At 62.4% G+C, this 12,489-nt stretch overlaps 9 protein-coding genes across 9 annotated transcripts; 6 read left to right on the top strand and 3 right to left on the bottom strand.

Moving 5' to 3' along the window:
• Positions 1–251: 251 nt before the first annotated feature.
• On the top strand, positions 252–1,364 carry OT_ostta06g00710 (Insulin-like growth factor binding protein,N-terminal; the record flags this gene model as incomplete). The annotated part of the gene is made up of 1 exon (XM_022983947.1): positions 252–1,364. The coding sequence occupies one exon, from the start codon at positions 252–254 to the stop codon at positions 1,362–1,364; it is 1,113 nt and encodes a 370-aa protein (XP_022839156.1).
• A 582-nt stretch (positions 1,365–1,946) lies between these two features.
• On the top strand, positions 1,947–3,460 carry OT_ostta06g00700 (Phosphoglycerate kinase, conserved site; the record flags this gene model as incomplete). The annotated part of the gene is made up of 4 exons (XM_022983945.1): positions 1,947–1,964; positions 2,025–2,064; positions 2,219–2,250; positions 2,366–3,460. The coding sequence occupies 4 exons, from the start codon at positions 1,947–1,949 to the stop codon at positions 3,458–3,460; spliced, it is 1,185 nt and encodes a 394-aa protein (XP_022839155.1).
• A 176-nt stretch (positions 3,461–3,636) lies between these two features.
• Positions 3,637–4,668, top strand: OT_ostta06g00690 (Thioredoxin-like fold; the record flags this gene model as incomplete). Its single annotated transcript, XM_022983944.1, has 1 exon — positions 3,637–4,668. The coding sequence occupies one exon, from the start codon at positions 3,637–3,639 to the stop codon at positions 4,666–4,668; it is 1,032 nt and encodes a 343-aa protein (XP_022839154.1).
• Positions 4,669–4,740: 72 nt separating this feature from the next.
• OT_ostta06g00680 (Ubiquitin-like protein Atg12) lies at positions 4,741–5,052 on the top strand (the record flags this gene model as incomplete). The annotated part of the gene is made up of 1 exon (XM_022983943.1): positions 4,741–5,052. One exon carries the CDS (start codon positions 4,741–4,743, stop codon positions 5,050–5,052), a length of 312 nt encoding a protein of 103 aa, XP_022839153.1.
• Positions 5,053–5,176: 124 nt separating this feature from the next.
• Positions 5,177–6,619, bottom strand: OT_ostta06g00670 (G-protein beta WD-40 repeat; the record flags this gene model as incomplete). The annotated part of the gene is made up of 1 exon (XM_003079644.2): positions 5,177–6,619. The coding sequence occupies one exon, from the start codon at positions 6,617–6,619 to the stop codon at positions 5,177–5,179; it is 1,443 nt and encodes a 480-aa protein (XP_003079692.2).
• A 133-nt stretch (positions 6,620–6,752) lies between these two features.
• On the top strand, positions 6,753–7,544 carry OT_ostta06g00660 (unnamed product; the record flags this gene model as incomplete). Its single annotated transcript, XM_022983942.1, has 1 exon — positions 6,753–7,544. The coding sequence occupies one exon, from the start codon at positions 6,753–6,755 to the stop codon at positions 7,542–7,544; it is 792 nt and encodes a 263-aa protein (XP_022839152.1).
• A 96-nt stretch (positions 7,545–7,640) lies between these two features.
• On the bottom strand, positions 7,641–9,350 carry OT_ostta06g00650 (Tetratricopeptide repeat; the record flags this gene model as incomplete). Its single annotated transcript, XM_003079642.2, has 1 exon — positions 7,641–9,350. One exon carries the CDS (start codon positions 9,348–9,350, stop codon positions 7,641–7,643), a length of 1,710 nt encoding a protein of 569 aa, XP_003079690.2.
• Positions 9,351–9,658: 308 nt separating this feature from the next.
• Positions 9,659–10,630, top strand: OT_ostta06g00640 (DnaJ domain; the record flags this gene model as incomplete). Its single annotated transcript, XM_003079641.1, has 1 exon — positions 9,659–10,630. The coding sequence occupies one exon, from the start codon at positions 9,659–9,661 to the stop codon at positions 10,628–10,630; it is 972 nt and encodes a 323-aa protein (XP_003079689.1).
• Positions 10,631–10,848: 218 nt separating this feature from the next.
• On the bottom strand, positions 10,849–12,242 carry OT_ostta06g00630 (Winged helix-turn-helix DNA-binding domain; the record flags this gene model as incomplete). Its single annotated transcript, XM_022983941.1, has 2 exons — positions 10,849–11,804; positions 12,059–12,242. 2 exons carry the CDS (start codon positions 12,240–12,242, stop codon positions 10,849–10,851), a joined length of 1,140 nt encoding a protein of 379 aa, XP_022839151.1.
• Positions 12,243–12,489: the final 247 nt, after the last annotated feature.

Raw genomic sequence — 12,489 nt, 5'->3', positions numbered from 1 at the left:
GTCGATCGATCGATCGACCGGTCGATCGGCCCTTTCGACGTCGATCGCGCCTTTCGACGACCGCGTCGGCGGTCCTCGCGTCGCGCGCGCGACGCGAGCGGTCGACGCGCCGGCCGCGCGCGGGGTCGACGGGACGGTCGGCGCCGGCGACGACGACGTCGGGACGGTCGGCGCCGGCGACGATGGGCGCGCGGGGGGAGGGGGGGACGCGGCGACGCGAACGCGTCCTCGCGTGGACGCTCGCGTGCGCGATGACGATGGGCGCGTTCGCGCGCGCGCGGGCGCAGACGGCGACGACGTCGTGCGTCGAACCGGGGGAGAGGGCCATCTTCGTGAGCTACTCGGAGAACGCCCCGGACGCGGTGTTTAAAACCGTGGACGGGGACGCGTGCTTGGCGGGCGGCGGGCGCGGCGTCGGATGTTGCCCGGGATCGGTGTGTCCGAGGGAGAATTGTGAGCCGGAGGAGAACGAGGTGGAGGTGAAGGAGGGCGTGAACGTGACGCAGAAGTTTTACACGTGTCGGTGCGAGCGGTGCGCGCGTGGGACGGCGCAGCCGCTCGCGGCGCGGAGCGCGTGCGTGGATTGTCCGGCGGGATGGTACAACGACGTCGAGGGCGCGGCGACGTGTAAACCGTGTCCGATAGGGACGTATTCGAATAGGGTGAAGAACGCCGAGGGGTGCGCGCCGTGTGGAGAGGGGACGAGCGGGACGAGCTCGTTGGAGGAGTATTACGCGGCGACGACAAAGTCGCTGAGAGCGCCGCCGGCGGGCGAACCGGGGTCGACGTTTGATTCCACGCTCGCGGCGACGTCGTGCACGGCGTGTCCGGCCGGAACGTACGGCGGGGGCGCGGGTTCGGGGTGCACGCCGTGCGCGCCGGGATCGTATTCTCTCGGGAGCGCGACGTCGTGCGCGCCGTGTCCGGCGAACACGTACTCCACAGAGTCCGGCGGGACATCGCTGAGGAGTTGTCTACCCTGCGCCGCGGGCGAAGCCACGGACGGCACGGGATCCACGTCGTGTTTCCGCGTCTGCCCGTCCACCGCGCTCACGTGCGCCGCGGATGAAAAGAGAGCCGCCGGATTTTACGAAGCCGCCGAATCCGGCCGACGACCCGTCGTCTCCTCGAGCGCCGCCGACGACATCACCGCCTACAAGCTCGAGCGATGTCGAAAAGGATGCGTGAAGCTCCGAGAGAGATGTCGCTCCGGGTGCGACACCGCCGCTTTCGATTTCTGGTGCGACTCCAAGGACACGCCGAACGAAAACGATTGCGACAAATTCCCGCTCGCCGTTCCGCCGCCACCACCTCCCTCGACCGCGGCCGTTCCACCGCCACCACCACCCTCGACCGCGACGTAGCCCACGCGCGCGCCCTCGAGCGGCGCGCGCGTCGTCCCGTCCTCGCGCGTCCCCACCGACCAATCAATCACATCTTTCCACGCGTCCCCACCAACCAATCACATCGTCGTCGTCCCCACCGACCAATCACATCTGTCCACGTGTCCCCACCGACCAATCACATCGTCGTCGACGTCCCCCGACCCCCCTTCCACGAGTCACGACCCACGCCACGGACCCACCACCCCTCCGTCGCCCCATCGCGTCGCGTCGCGCGCACACGTCCACGCACGAATCATGGCCGCCCCCCTCGCCACGCTCTCCGGTCTCACCGCCCCCGCCCACGTCGGTCTCCGCGCGCGCACCGCGTCCAAGCGCGCGAGCGTCGTCGTCGCGGCGAAGAAGTCCGTGGGTGATTTACAGGTGCGGCGATCGCGCGACGATCATCGACGACGTTCGTGCGCGTCGTCGGGCGCGCGTCGACGCGCACGGGAGGGCGACGCCGCGGACGATGGACGCGCGCGGTGGTGTCGACGCGTCGAGGGGTCGTGTGCGGCGTGAACGGGCGGCGGGACGAGGGATGGATGCGACGCGCGGCGAGGGATGGATGCGGATAAGAGGGCGCGGCGAACGCGGGCGCGACTGGCGTGACTGACGGTGATGCGGTTTTACGCGATGTAGGAAGCCGATCTTAAGGGCAAGACGGTGTTCGTGCGATGCGGTGCGTTCGGGGGTGGGGGGGGATGGGTGTGAACGTGGCGGGAGACGCGCGGGGAGGGCGATCGCGCGACGCGCCTTATCCGAACGCTTCGGAGGATCGGACGAGACGGAGGACTGACCGTGCGCTCGCGTTCGTTTTGGTTTTGTGTGCGCAGACTTGAACGTGCCGCTCGATGCTGACCTTAACGTGCGTTATTTGTGTGATCTCTCGTCGTGGTTTCGTCGACGAGATGCACGGACGGCGACGACGGAGCGCGCGCGGCGAACGCCCGACTGACCGCGCCGCGTTTTATGCATCGCAGATCACCGACGACACGCGCATCCGCGCCGCCGTCCCGACCCTCGAGTACTTGACCAAGAACGGTGCCAAGGTTTTGGTCACCTCTCACTTGGGCCGCCCGAAGTCTGGCCCGGAGGACAAGTTCCGCCTCACGCCGGTCGCCGCGCGCCTCTCCGAGAAGATGTCCTGCCCGGTCGCCAAGGTTGACGACTGCATCGGTGATGAAGTCGCCTCCGCCGTGTCCAAGATGGCCAACGGCTCTATCCTCTTGCTCGAGAACACCCGCTTCTACAAGGAAGAAGAGAAGAACGACCCGACCTTTGCCCAAAAGCTCATCGGCTCGGCGGAGATCTACGTCAACGACGCCTTCGGTACCGCGCACCGCGCGCACGCCTCCACGGAAGGTGTGACCAAGTACTGCAAGACCAACGTCGCTGGTTTCTTGCTCCAAAAGGAACTCGATTACCTTGACGGTGCCGTCAAGAACCCGCAACGCCCGTTCTGCGCCATCGTCGGTGGCTCCAAGGTGTCCTCCAAGATTGGCGTCATCGAGTCCTTGCTCCAAAAGACCGACAAGATCATCCTCGGCGGTGGTATGATCTTCACCTTCTACAAGGCGCTCGGTAAGTCCGTCGGCTCCTCCCTCGTTGAAGATGACAAGATCGAGCTCGCGAAGGAACTCATGGCCAAGGCTGAGGCCAAGGGCGTGAAGATCTTGCTCCCGACGGATGTCGTCGTCGCCGACAAGTTCGCCGCCGACGCCAACACGAAGATCGTCTCCGTCGACGCCATCCCGGATGGCTGGATGGGTCTCGACATCGGTCCGGACTCCGTCGCTTCGTTCCAAAAGGAACTCAACGAGTGCAAGTCCGTCATCTGGAACGGTCCGATGGGCGTGTTCGAAATGGAAGCCTTCGCCAAGGGTACCTTCGCCATCGCGGACACCCTCGCCAACTTGAACGGCATCACCATCATCGGTGGTGGTGACTCCGTCGCCGCGGTCGAAAAGGCTGGCCTCGCCGACAAGATGTCCCACATCTCCACCGGTGGCGGTGCCTCCCTCGAATTGCTCGAGGGCCTCGTCCTCCCGGGTGTCGCCGCGCTCGACGAAAAGTAAGCTCGCAACCGTTCTTTGACCTCCCGGAGTTCTCACGTGAGTTCTTTGTGTCCGTCCCGTAGCGCGCGCGTGACGCGTGGTATTACTAATACAGACGCATCGTCGACATAAGTAAACGAATCTCTCACGCGATGCCTCAACCGCGACTCGCTCGCGTAACCGCACAGCGCGACGCCATGGATCGCACCGCCGTCGCCGACGTCACGCCCTCCGGCGCGTTCGCCAGAAAAGAGTCCACATTTCGAAACTCATTTGACGTCCACGGCCCACATCCGCCCGAGCGCGATCGTTACGTCCTCGTCGTCTCCCTCGCCTGTCCCTGGGCGTGCAGAGCGCTGAGCGTGTTGCACCTGAAAGGACTGGAAAACGTGTTTAAAGTGGTCGTGACGCACCCGGTGTGGGCACGAACGCGACCTGAGGACGCGAACGATGCACACTGCGGATGGGTGTTCGTGAAGCCGGGAGAGTCGATCGCGAACCCGGCCGGAGTGGGGCATTTCGTCGCGGATGGGCGTTGCTCCTCGAGCGCACCTGAAGACGCAAAGTTCGTCAGGGATCTATACGAGTTGTGCGGAGCACCGAAGGAGCAGCGATTCACGGTACCTTTGATTTGGGATACGAAGGCGCGGACGATCGTGAACAACGAGAGCTCGGAGATCATTCGGGAGATGAACACGAATTTTAACGCGTTTTCGTCGTCGCCCGAGCGCGCGGCGTTGGATCTATACCCAGAGGCGCTTCGGGAGCGAATCGATGATATCAACGGTTGGGTATATCATCGGGTGAATAACGGTGTGTACAAATGCGGTTTCGCCGTTACCCAAGAGGCGTACGACCAAGCCGTGAAGGATTTATTCGAGGCGCTCGACGACATCAACAGCATTCTGAGCGAGTCTCGATACCTGTGTGGCGACGTCTTCACCGAGGCCGACGTTCGATTGTGGCAGACGTTGATTCGCTTCGACGAAGTCTACGTCGTCTACTTCAAGACGAACAAGAAATTCATACATCAGTACGAACACATCTCCGGATACGTCCGCGAGCTGTGGCAGATGCCTGAGCTCCGAGCGGCGACGAACATGGATCACATCAAGACCCACTACTTCGCCTCACATCCGTCGCTCAACGCGCACGCGATCATACCAATCGGTCCCGACGTAAATTTGGACGCCCCACACGGCCGTGAAGGCGACTACCCGAGGAAATAATCCAACAGTTGTAACGCCGTCGAAACGACTGACAACCAGTCGCCTAGCCGCGCGCGCGCACATCGCGACGCGATGTCTCCCGAGCCCGACCCCTCGAGTGAGGCTTCAGACGAACGAAAGGTGGTCGTGCTATTCAAAGCCACCGGTGACGCGCCGATATTGAGACGAAACGTGGTGAAAATCCGAGCGAGCGCGAAATTCGAAGAGATTCTCGCGCACCTGACGAAATCGACGCGGTGCGAGCGGGCGTTCGCGTACTTGGGAGCGGCGTTCGCGCCGAGGTACGACGCCACGATAGGGGCGCTGTGTGACGGGTACGGGGAGCGGAACGATGAGGGCGGGAAGTTGGTGGTGTTTTACTCGACGACGCCGGCGTGGGGGTGAGCGAGCGAGCGAAGAATAGTACGCGCCGAATAGACGCGCCGTATGATTGTTGTTGTTGTACGATATTGATATTGAAAGAACGCGATATGATTTTCGCGCTCGTGACGGATGCGTACTCTAAGGCTTACGCGACGGCCGGACCGACGTTGTAGGCTTTGAAAATGTTGAACCCGTCGAACGCGGTGGTGACGCACATGCCCGGAATTTGCTTGTGCCACTTAATTTCCTTCGGGTCCTTCAGCCCTTGATGGACGAACATGAGCTGCGCTGGGAGGTCCTCGGGGGGTAACGCGTTGTCCCTGGCGGCGAGTGCGGCGGCCTCTTCCTCGGCATCACGCTCGACGGCTAAATCCCACACGCAGACGGTGTTGTCGGCGGACGAAGACGCGAGCATCGCTGAGTCAAATGGCGCCCAGTCCACGGACGTCACGGCGTCGCGGTGGAACGTAAAGTTGGCGATGAACTGTGGGTTCGTTTCGCTGAAGTTTCGAAGGTCCCAGATTCGAAGAGACCCGTCGTCAGCGCCAGTGGCGACCATGCAGTTTGCCAGACGGTTCCAAGACATGACGTTGACGTCCGAGTCGTGCGTCTTAACCCGCATCGCCGGTTTAGCGCGCTGACGTACGTCCCACACGCACACTGTTTGATCGGCCGAGCATGACATGAAGACGTCGCGCTCTGTGGGCGACCACTGGATGTCCTCCACGCTCGACGTGTGCCCGGTGTAGGGCGTAGCGCCGACGTCCCACTTACCCGCTATGGGCTCCCACATGTGAATAGCCCCGGCGCAATCGCCGCTCGCGAGCCTTCCCTCCGTCGCTGGAGACCAATCTAAGGCGTATCCTTCATCCTTGTGTCCTGTGAACACCTGCGAGGGCGTCACGCGCGCCGGCGCCTCCAACTGCCCCTTTGTGTCGTTCGTCGCCGACATCACCTTTAACATTTGCACTTTCAGATCCCAAACCATTACGTGCCCCGAATCGCTCCACGTCGCCGCCACGGTCGGCGTTTGCGGCATCGCCCGTACTCTGTTCACGCACCCGTGATGAATCACGCTCGCCACGTGTAACGTCGGCGCGTTCGCGACGCCGTCGTCCTCGCTATCGCTCGCCTCCATGTCCTCGTCCTCGTCCGCGTCCGCGTCCTTCCGCGTCTTCTTGATCCGACTCACCCGCATCACGCTCACCACGTTCTTCGTCGCCTCCGACGCCTGCGTCCCGGTCACCAAGAGCATCTCATGCGGGAACAACTCACGAGTCTCCCCTCTTTCGTCCCGCAACACGTCCACCGTCAGGCACGGCCACTCGTGCGAGAACGCGTGCAACGCATCGTACGCGCTCTCATCGTACTCCAGCTCCACGTCCGCGTCCTCCGTCGTCGTCGGTCGCCACACCTCCGGTCGCGCCCCCCTCGGGCGCGCGTTCGCGTCCTTCGCGCCGTCGTCGTCGTCCATCGCTTCGCAATCATCCTCCGAGCTCTCATCCTCGCCCTCACCGATCGCTTTGTACTCCTCCTCGTCCTCCTCGCTCCCGTCTCGCGCGCTCGTGCGCTTGGGTAAACGCGGCATCGTCGATGTCGTCGCTTCGCGCGCGAGAGATCGAGCGCGCGCGGCGACGCGGCGAGGAATGCGGTCGAGCCGCTTTTTTTTTAATGGCGGCGCGTCGCCCATCGGCGCGCGTCACGCGGCGACGCGCGCGCCGATGGGCGTGATCGTCGCGCGCGGCGCGCGCGCGACATCGCGCGCGATCGCGGGACGGAGGAAAGGGCGAATCTCGCGCGCGCGCGAGCGACGGCGCCCGCGACGAGTGCGAGACGCGGGAGAAATCAACCCTCGCGGCGTCTCAACCGTCGTCGACGCGGCGCCGGCGCCGCCGGACGGATACGCGGAGTTTGCGATCACGCGATCGATCTCCCTGGGCGTTCGCGACGCGCCGACGGTGTCGAGGTCGAGCGTGACGTCCACGAGCGTGCGCGCGTGGTTGGAGGACCCGGTGAACTTTGTGGGGGTCGTGTTCGGCGTCGCGGACGTCACGGAGGTCGCGAAAGAGAGCGAACGGGGTGGACGGGCGTTTTTAGTGCGGGTGCGCCCGCGCGAGCTGTTCAAGTGGGAGATATCGCCCGAATTTGCGATCGAGGCGGTGCGGGCGAGCGGCGACGGCGGAGCGCGATTGATCGGCGACGAGCTTCGATTCGGCGGTGATCGCGCTCGTCTACCCCCGGGATTTCGCTCGATGGGGGTGTGGGCGAGAATAGACGCCGTTGTGAGCGTGGACGAGGAGAATTCGACCGAAGACGAGACGACCGTGCGCACGGAGGTGAACGTACGCGTGGCGGCGGAGATACCGCGACTGTTGCGGGCGATTCCGGGATTTTCATCGGCGGCGACGATGACGATCGGGCGGTCGATCGATATCGTCGGCGGGTCGATCGAGGAGGCGACGCAGGCGACGTACGATGCGTGGGCGGCGAAGCGCGCGAGCGAAGCGGATTAAGACGAGACGACTTTCGTCGTTGCTGTACCTTTTAGTTTAGTTTTAGTAGACTGTGCTTTTAATCGATTGTTTTCCATTCTTTTCTCATTTCATCAATCATCTAACCTGCACGATGCCCGCGTTGATGAGCTTTTGCACCTTGGCCATGATCATCGGATTCTTTTGGTGCTCGGCGGCCGCCTTCGGATCGGTGGACATGTCCTGCAACACCTGTCGCATCACCGGGTCGCTCAGGATGGCTTGGATCTCTGGGTTCGCCATCGCTCGCTCTTGTCGAGCCTTCATCTCTTCCTCCGAGAGCTGTCCCGAGGCACCTCGAGAGATTTGCTCTTGGCAACGTCGCAAGCCGTCCCTAAGTTCCTCGTTCGTCGGGTCGTGCTTCAAGCCCTCGGAGTAGGTGGTCATCGCGTCGTCGTACTCCTTAACGAAGAACTGCACCGCACCCTTGCGAGCGTAACCCTTCACAAAGGTGGGCTCCAGCTCAATGCATTTCTCGGCGTCCTTCAGCGCCTCGTTGAAAGCGGTAAGCTTGGTGTACGAAGCCGCGCGGTTCGAGTACGCCTTGTGATCCTTCGGGTTTCGCGCGATTGCCTCGGTGTACTCCTTCACCGCCTCCGGGAACTTTTGATCCTTGAAGAATCCGTTACCTCTCTCGCGCGCCTCCTCGCCCTTGACAGGGTCGAGGTACGCCGCCTCCTTGGCCTCCTTGAGCGCCTTTTCGGCGTCGTTCAAACGTTTGAGTGTGTCCGCGGTGCGGTGCTCGGTGAGCGAGCGCTGGTACTGATCCACTGCCTCCTCGAGCTTTCCTTGCTTGACGAGCGCGTTACCCTTTCGCGTCATCGCCTTGGCGATCACGGTGTAATCGGCTCGAATCGAGCGTCCCTTCTCGATCGCGGCGTCGCAATCGCCGATGCACGCGTCGAAGTCGCCCTTCTCCAGGTTGGCCGCCGCGCGGTTATTAAGGAAAGAAATGTCCTCCGGATCGAGCTCGATCGCCTCGTCGTACTTGGCGATCGCGGCGTCGAAATCGCGCTTTTTGTACGCCGCGTTACCCGCATCCTTGGCCTCGAGCGCGCGCTTGCGCGACTCCGAGATCTCGGGCTCGGGCTCGGGTGCCTTCTTCGGAGCCTGCTCGGGCGCCTTTTTTGGCTCCGACGCCGGCGTCGGCTTCGAGTCCGCCTCGTGTTCGCCGAACTCCTGCGCCGCCTCGTCCCCGCTCATAACTTTGATCCCCATCGCCACACTCAGCACGTTCATCATCCTCGGATCAGCGAGGTGTTTATTCAGCGCTGATGGATCCTTTTGCACCTCGCTCAACATCGCGATGAAATCGGGTTGACTCAAATAACCCCGCGTCGCCGGATTCGTCGCCAACTTCGCCATGAGATCCGGCGCTCTGAACATGTCCCCAATCTGTCGCATCCCATCATCGCTTCCCTTCTTCGCGTTCATCGCCAGCTCGACGTCCTCCAATCCGCTCTTCAACAGCGCGTTGTCCGGCTCCTTCTCCAATCCGAGCGCGTACGCGCTTCGCGCTTCGTCAAACTTTTGCATCCCGAACAGCGCCGCTCCCTTTCTTCCGTACCCCTTGCCCCATTCGGGCTTCAATTCGATCGTCTTCTCCGCGTCTCTCAGCGCCTCGTTCCACTTCTCCGCTCCGGAGTACGCCGCCGAGCGATTGGACCAAAAGACGTGATTCGTCCCATCGCACTCGATCGCGCTCGTGAACGCATCGATCGCGGCCGCGTACTCGTGCTTCGCGAAGTGCGCGTTCCCACGAGCCTTGTGCTCGTCCGCGGCGGACATGTCCACCGTCACGCGCGCGCTGATGTCTGACCACGGCGAAGATTCCAAAGATTCCAAAGTCTTCGTCGACGACGCGTTTTTATGTCTCTTTACCACGCCTCGACACAGCGTTACGGCCTATTCCTCTACGTACACACAGCGCGTATCTAAACCCTACATAAAAACCACAGATCGTATTCGGACATGCAATACATACAGAACACCAATGTATCCCTGTATACATACACGTCGCACACCAACCACCGCGCGCGCCGCGCCGACGCCGCGCGCGCCGCGACGCCGCGCGCGAGCGCGCGACGCCGCGCGCGATGCGATCGGCGCTCGCCGGGGATTTTTCTCTCCACCGCCGCGCCCTCGGCCGCGGGCGTGGACGTCGTGACGACGCATCGCGCGCGATTCATCGACGGCGCCGAGGCGTGGGTGGCATAAAAAATGAAATTCGAACGCGCGACGCGGTCGAGCGCGCGGCGGCGCTGCTCGGCGTGAGCGAACGCGACGCGAAGGACGCGCGAACGCTGAAGCGGGCGTTTCGAGCGGCGGCGCTGAAGACGCACCCGGACATCGCGGGAACGCGGAGCGCGGAGGCGTTCAAGGCGACGCAGGCGGCGTATCGCACGCTGCGGGCGGCGGCGCTGGAGACGGAGGGAGAGATCGGTGCGGCGAGCGCGTTGGAGGAAGATGACGTCGCGTGGGTGGAACACGATTGGAAGTGGCGGTCGAGGATGCACGGGGGAGATGCGGAGACGAGTCGAAAGAAGACGGATGAGGAGAGACGAGCCGAGGCGTTCGCGCGGTTGGAATTCGTAAAGGCGAGCGCCGAAGGTAGGGTGAGAGAGGGTGAGGGTGGGCCGAAGAAGCGAAATAAGCGAGTGATTAAACCAATTTCTCAGCAACGCGTGCCCACGAAGGAGGAGATCGCGGCGATGGAATCGGGGGCGACGGCGGTGCCGATCGGGAAGGGTCAAGCGTCGAGGAGCAGCACGAGCGGCGCCCACGACGCGCTGAGCTCACAGTTGGATGGGCTACATCGCGTCAGTCGCATGAGGAGACGAGAGTCGGTGGGGGTGACGGATGAAGCGGAAAAGTACGCCACGCATTACTCCACCATCAAGGCTATCGAGGACAGCGAAGAGGAGCGGTTCCTGCGCCTGGCCAAGCTCGCCCAGGAGTGGCGATCCAAGCAAGCGAAGTGGAGGGAGACCGGGAGCACGCAGAAAATGTCACCGCGAGAGCTTTTACAGGCTGCGGTGCACGGGGCGTCGCTCGGGGCGTGTGCTTAGATTTTACGTAGCGAATTTGTGTGAGTACGACTACAAAAATTCGCAATTTGTTGATTACAAGGCAAAATGAATCAGTGAAGGAATGAAAAAGAATCGTTCTTACGTCCGTTGAGTGAAAAAATCTGTTCAGTTGTGGTACACAGAAGGCTTATTCTGTACAAAAAATCGTATCATCCGGACGGAGAGAGAAAAACAATTGAAACTTCATGGCGCGAGAGTCACCAGTGTTCAAAGCTCGCGACTGCGTACGTCGACCCATCGACTCGGCACTCGCTGTCCGCTGGCATGGCGGCGTGATGTCCCCCGCCCACGGGCTTGCGTCTGTTGCGACGGAAATTGCGTGGAGCGAACGTCACCTTACCATTGTACTGTTCCAACAAACCAGCGACGACGACCAAAGTCGAGCTCTCGCGTGGTTCAGGTGACGTCGATGGTGACCTCGACGGCGACCTCGACGGCGTTCGCGTCTTTGGACTGGCCGCAAACTCTCGTTGTTCAGCCCTGCCGATCCTGGTCTCCGTCGAACGCGCACTGTGAGCGCTCCCGCTCTGCGCCCCGCTGGCAGTACGCATGAGCTTCAAGTTCGTCGGGTCGCCCTCGAGAGTGGACATGGACACAGTCTCTGGCTCGGCGGACGAGCGATAGTCATCCGCTTCCCAGCTCGGCATCTCATTCGAATTTCCTGGAACGAGCATGCGTGGCATACGTCGCTTTTTTAATGACTTGGGTGGGGGCGATCCACACTTCCCCCCAAGCGTCGACGACGGCGCACTCGATGTCGCTGAACTACGTTTCTCAGCCTTGCTCACGAACACCGTCGTGGTGTCTGGCATGACTTGATGTCCGGCGGCGACGCCCCAATCGTCGTTCCCCAAACGCCTGAATCTCGGTGAAGTGTACAGCGCGTGTCTAATCTGCGATTTCCAGTGTTCGTTCGCCGTGATCAACCTCGACCCGTTTCCGTGCTTGCTCGCTATTCGCCCTTCTTTCTGACAGATGGAATAAATCATTCTCAGGCTCGCCGCACTTGTCGGCTGGGACAGGATCGCGTAGTGCACTAAGTCGTGTACGCTATGAAACGCCCGCTCCGCCGCTCGCTCGTCGTCGTCGTCCATCGGAACACTCTCATCGAGCAACTGCTCCGCGACGCATCGCGTCACTTTTGATAAAGTCTCTGCGACATCGTCGAAGAGCCACGCTCGGTCAGTCGTCGAACCCTCCAAACGGCACGAGCGCGCGAGCATCGCACATCGAAAGAGGAGCGGTCTCCATCGTCCAAGTTAATCACCGCGTCTCGACACGCCTCGTCCGACGAACGTCGCCCAAACTCAGCCATCCAGAGTCCTCACTCATCGAACAGTCCCCCCCGTGTGACAACCCCATCCAATCCACCGTCGCGCGTTTCGCTCGATTCCCATCGCGACGCACCTCTGTTCCCGCTGTACCTCGCCACCGGACGCCGCACACGAAACTCATCCTGATCGCCGTCTCGTCGTCGCCCGGCGTCGACGTTCGCCCCTCGCCCGTCGAGCATCCTGGTGCCGCCCACGGACGGCTGACGCGGCGGAGGTCCGGCGCGCGCGAACGCCCCCGTGGGGGCGTGATGAAACATTCCGCGCGCGCGAAAACCTCGCGTATAAAATCGTCGACGGCGCCCCGGGCGCGCGCGCGGTCGACGCGTCGTCGCGCGCGCGCGCGTGTGCGGAATCGCCGCGGCGCCCTCTCGAATGCGCGAGGGCGCTTTTTGGTCCGGGATAAGGGGGTCTTTCTGAGTCTTCACTCGTGAATCAATCCACAAAAAGTGGGAAAAGTACGAAAAAGTGCTCGCGCGTCGCACGGTTTCGAGATCTCGTATCGAG

The sequence above is a fragment of the Ostreococcus tauri genome, assembly GCF_000214015.3.
Source record: "Ostreococcus tauri WGS project CAID00000000 data, contig chromosome 06, whole genome shotgun sequence".
NCBI classification, from domain to species: Eukaryota; Viridiplantae; Chlorophyta; class Mamiellophyceae; order Mamiellales; family Bathycoccaceae; genus Ostreococcus; species Ostreococcus tauri.
The sequence above is the reverse complement of the archived record's forward strand: the minus strand, read 5'-3'. Positions and strand labels throughout refer to the sequence as shown.